Source organism: Pundamilia nyererei, unplaced genomic scaffold, assembly GCF_000239375.1.
Source record: "Pundamilia nyererei isolate P.nyererei 1_Seehausen unplaced genomic scaffold, PunNye1.0 scaffold00449, whole genome shotgun sequence".
NCBI classification, from domain to species: domain Eukaryota; kingdom Metazoa; phylum Chordata; class Actinopteri; order Cichliformes; family Cichlidae; genus Pundamilia; species Pundamilia nyererei.
The window spans coordinates 202346-207780 of NW_005187850.1; the positions used below are offsets into that span (position 1 = coordinate 202346).

The following is a 5435-nucleotide window of genomic DNA, read 5'->3' on the forward strand; positions in this document are numbered from 1 at the left end:
AACCTTCTACCAGATTGCAGAAGTTGGAACAGTTTGTTGCCAGGATGGGACGGGTCCTTCAGTATCTGCGCTGCTCTAGTCCGGCATTTTCTGGTGTATGTGTCCTGAAGCGGCCTCATCGTTGTTGGAGATGGCACCCAACACCACTGTGTCGTCAGCAAACTTCACAATGGTGTTGGAGCCATGGGTGGCCACACAGTCTGAAGTGTAGAGGGAGTAGAGCAGTGGCGAGAGGACACATCCCTCTCAGTTGCAGTTTCTATTTTATATTAAGGCATGCCTAAATACAGTGTTTTCAAGTACTTGCTTTCTTCTGTTTTCTACAGATATTACTAATTTCACAAGATCACCAACTGCTGGTCAGAACTTCTCATACTGGTGTAAATGCAAAGAGAGGGCCTCACCTTCAAAATCAATCTGTAAGGGAGACGATCCATCTATATGTCAAACTCTAGTAACGACCAATGAGCCTGATAAGAACAAGAAGTTTTACATAAATGATGAAGACAAGAGAAATATTACTGTTACAATAAGAAATGTAACAGCAGATGACAGCGGGACATACTGGTGTCGAGCAAAAAACAACAACCAACAAATCTGCAACAGACTGATCCTGACTGTAGGTGAGTCACGCTGTTTTATTCTGTGGGTGTTATCTGACATGTTCACAATGTACAGGATATTACAGAGCAGTAATAATTCACATAAACTTTATCTATAATAACAACATACGTTTGTCCTGTTAAATTTCAGCCAATAAAAAGTCTTCTAAAGTGAAGACTTCTGATATCTGATAATAAAAACTCAATAAACCCTTTAATTTTATGTAAAGAAGCAAACCAGGAAAACGTTACATGAGAGGAAGTGGTTTGATACAGAAACAGCTTTAAGACAGTAATGTGGGCGTGTTCAGCTGATAACCTTTAGTGTCATTAAGGACTGAGATTGTACAACTAAAATGATTTAACATTAACTTTAAAATAACTACACAGAATCTTAAATCTGTGTGCTTCCACAACTTTCAGTCTGCTCTGATTGCAGACCTGTGAGACCTGCAGTGAGTCCTGTATATGCTGCGAAAGAATCAGTTTAACTGGCTCTGTATGGTTTCATCAGCCACTTTTAGAAGTCAGTCCCATTACTCTAAAACAGACTACCAAGCATACAGAGTACCTACAGCAATGCTGCTGCATTTGTTTTCATTTCCTGCTCCTCCCTTTGAGTTGTGGTGTGTGATGTCTGAAAATTATCAACCAAAGCTAAAAATCTGTAGTTCCAGCTTCAAGATCAGGGTTTAAAGGATAGATAGACATTTACACAAGTGTGAAGAATCATTAAGATCAATCATCAAGAATCATTATCAACGGTTCTAAGTGTCCCAATGAGCTATGAAAGTGTGATGTCAAGCTATGAACATTAGCAGGATCCTAAATTCAAATAAATGCAGCATTAATCAGTTTTTTTTTCATGCAGTTAATTTCTGCTGCATTAATTGTGTGTTTTCGTCTCTGTGACAATAAACCATAGGTAAAAGTTAGATCAGGTCAATTTTAAAAACTACTGACACAAATTTGGGATTAAAATGTATTATTAAGGTCCTTGTTTTAACAGAAGGAAAAAGAAGAAAATAAACCTTTAAACTGACACATTTTGTCTTATTTATCAAACTAACTAAAATAAAAATCAATAAAAATTTCAAACATTTTCATAATTACAACTTCCTTGACCTTCATTTTTCTTTCAGGATCACCAACAACATCCACGTCTACCATTTCATCAACTACAGCGACGACTACAGCGACGACTACAGCAATGACTACAGCTGCAGCTGCTGGGAGACGTGGTGAGAGAGGACTTTTAGTTTGTTTTACTTTTTACTTTTTCATTTAAGTAAAATTCACTTTAAATTCCTCAGCATAGAAATGTGTGCGTCACAAACGTTTTCTTTTTAACTGATGCTGAATATGTTTCCGTTTTATTTGTGAGGCGTCTCTGAGGCCATCATTTCTGTGATCGTCTGTGTGGCTGTGCTGCTTTTTGTGATACTGATGATCCTAATCTATAAACGTAAGTTACTGTTTGTTTGCACAACATTACTAGATATGCTAATTTGTACCCACAAACCACATTCATGTACTTCCTTATCTCACACTGTCTAAAAACACAGCAGCAAAAGTATCCAGACATTACTTCATTAAAGCTGATAATCTTTGTAAATGTCCACTTAAATCCAAAACATAAACTGCTCGTTTATGTTTTGCTGTCTTTGTTTTCTGTTTAACAGGATTTTCACGTTCAAAAAACACAGGAAATGGTGCAGCAGCATGTCGTACCAAAGAGGTTTGTGTGGAACGGTTGCTTTTTTTTGTCTTGCTGGTGTGCGGTGTAGTTTTACTTTGCAGCACTTCTGCAGGATCAAAACCTCGTTTTCTTCCCAGTGTGTTCATCCAAAGTTCACCGTGCACAGGATCTCTTTTCTTTATCTGGCTTCACTTTCCCAGTCTAGGTGTCAGCATGTTCACATGAAGGAGGCGCTGTTGGCAGCATGTCACTGATCAGGAACAGTTTTAATCTCGTTCATTCATCTGCAATCACAGCTCATGGTCATTAGTTTTTAGTTTGCTGTCTTACCTTAGACATAACCAACTCAGCATAGCCAGTGTTGAGAAGGTTACTTTTAAAATGTATTCCACTACAGATTACAGAATACATGTCCCGAAATCTACAGTGGGATGCAAAAGTTTGGCCAACCTTGTTAATAGTCATTGTTTTCCTGTATAAATCGATGGTTGTTACAATAAAAAATGTCAGTTAAATATATCATACACGAGACACACAACGTGATATTTGAGAAGTGAAATGAAGTTTATGGATTTAAAGAAAGCAAAGACTTCACCATAAACAGACATGTAAATGTTATTTCCACACACAGCAGTTGTGTAGTCAGAGTTCTCTCACATGACCAAAAATAATGATCATATTACTTCAGTAAAGAAATCAAATACACTGCTTTAAAAAAATAATAATTTCTCATTCTTCCCGTGAAGGACTGTACCTATGATGAGATACAGGAGCGCCTCCAGCTGCCAGACTCAGAAAATGCAACAAACACAATTTATGCCACCGTCAGCTCTCCAAACCCTGTGCCCTCAACACATTATGCTACCATTAACTTTCAAAACTCCGATAAAGCTGCTGCTGAGACAGTCAGACTCGGCTACTCTGCCTGTGAATATTCTACTGTGAAGTTTCCCAAATGTCGAACTGACTCGAGTGACACCCAACTGTACCCGCCGACCGAGGAGCCGCTCTACTCAACAGTCAACAAGCTAAGAAAATGAGATCATTTATTTAAAGAATATAACAGATTTATGAATGAAAAATAATGTATTTAGTGTTTGAGTCACAGTGATTTTGTGATGGTGTTTTGGTGCTGATCTGTTCTGAGATCTTAGATTTTATTTCCCTGTGAAGATGATTATTAAAGCCTATCAGGAAGATACGGACCTGCCTCTTTCACAGGAGGAGAAGCCAACAAAGAGGTCAAGTGCTTTTGTACCACACTGTGGTACGATACACAACATCCACACTTAGAGCCACTGACTTTAAACACAATGAATGTGAAAGTATCCTAAGCATCTGGATTGAATAATAATATATCAAAAGAATTAGCTGTTATTTATAACTTAACTCTCTACAGCACAGCATTGCTGCTGGGCAACAACATGCCCAGTACATGTGAAATGAACTGAGACAACCAATCAGAGTGTTGGAAAAAGTATCAAATTTCAGTCCTATAAGATGTTCGAGTCACTGTCGAGCAGTATTAGTAGTACGGTGGGGCATCCTGTTCTGACACATGGTCACAGGACCAGATGATGTGTGAAGCTGCCATTGTAAGTGTAATTAAAATGACAAACTGTAAATAAAAGAGTACATGTGAGTGTAAGGAGATATAGAGGGTTTTTTTCAGGTTTCATGCTGTGTTTTCATTTTGAATGTTAAAAAAATGTTTTTTCCTTCTTTCCATTGCCCTTGTGTGATAAAGGGAACTTTTTAAGGGAGCCATATGTAATACACACACACTATATACACACACACACTATATACCACTCCTATGTTCTTTGTCCCACTTCAGTCTAAGATCGTCTGTAACCATGTAACCAAAACTATGAATTGTAATTTTAAATGGTTTAAAAGTATATAGAATAGCATATGTAGGCAAGTATATTTCTCCTTTTGTTATCAAGAAGCAAAGACAGAAAGGGGAAAAAAAGAACAAACAGGGCAGGGTTTGGTGGTTGAATCATCCGTCCCCACCAATGCCAAAACCAAATCTACGCCCTTGGACTATAAAAGTCAAAGTGAATTGAATCAAGAGTAAAGATGAGGATTCCTGTGTGCACAGAAACAAAAAAGTGATGTGTCTGAAGTGCAATGTGCACCTCTGTTTTACAGCACAGAACTCTCTCTTCAACACTTTCTATTGTTTTTATTGCTTTTTATGATCTATGAGTTATGTTTATATATATACTGTTGTTGCACAATGTTTCCTCTAAGCAATGAAAAATATCTTGAAGAGGTTGTCTGGAATACACTTTTTGTATCAGTCAGTAAATGATGTTAAATCATTTCCAGCATGTACCACGAAAATGTGTGCAGTAATAGTTAAACAGTTTGCTTGACTTCAATATTTTCATGCTTAAATATATCCACGGTGCTGTGTGTATCGGACTTATTGTTTACATCAGTGTTTTTGCTTTGTAAGAGATAATTTACCCCTGCTGTACATAGAAACCGCCTGGAAACTGTCCGTCTGTCTACGGTGCAGTTTTATGAGTTATAATGTGACCAGTTTTAATCGGGGGGATAATTTATCATGTTTATTCAACAACTGTTTGTCAGTTTTATATTTGTCATACATTTCATTAAGAAAACACGAACCGCACGAGTATTCTGTCTGTGATATTAGAATCAATTTGTCAGTTTGTTACTATTCTCCTTTTAATGAGGTTTTTAATGAGCAGCAGATACAGTAGATGGCAGCATTGAGCTCTTGGTTGCCTCAGAAAACACAACCTAAAAATCTGTGGCAAAACAGAAAAACAAGCAATTCCATAAAGCAGGTTTTAGAGATCCCAGCAATGAAATCAACATTAGAGTCTAACAGGAGGTCAAAGGGGAGACAAGACTATATACACTTCAAAAAAAAAAAGAGAGATCGCTTGGAAGACCTGAACATTGTTTATTGAGACACAATAATTAATGTATTTGGTGATTTGACTTATTTCAGACACAACCGAATGCAGAAGGGCAAAACTACTGGTTCATAACTAAACAAGGCAGAGGACACCAAGAGGGGGAACACTGAGTAGCGAAAGACCGCGTGGGGCCTGAAAACGATGTGCAGGGAGTTCGCTGTTCCCAACGGCTCT

At 37.7% G+C, this 5435-nt stretch overlaps 1 protein-coding gene across 1 annotated transcript in view; it reads left to right on the top strand.

Annotated features, from left to right (window-relative positions):
- LOC102198881 (uncharacterized) overlaps positions 1-3955 on the top strand; it is a 5915-nt gene extending 1960 nt beyond the window's left edge. Inside the window, exons 4-8 of the mRNA XM_005753670.1 lie at positions 327-623; positions 1745-1843; positions 1987-2067; positions 2285-2340; positions 3048-3955. Of these exons, the coding sequence (XP_005753727.1) occupies positions 327-623; positions 1745-1843; positions 1987-2067; positions 2285-2340; positions 3048-3341 (827 nt within the window). The 3' untranslated portion in view covers positions 3342-3955. The remainder of the gene's footprint in view (positions 1-326; positions 624-1744; positions 1844-1986; positions 2068-2284; positions 2341-3047) is intronic.
- The last annotated feature ends 1480 nt before the right edge of the window (positions 3956-5435 follow it).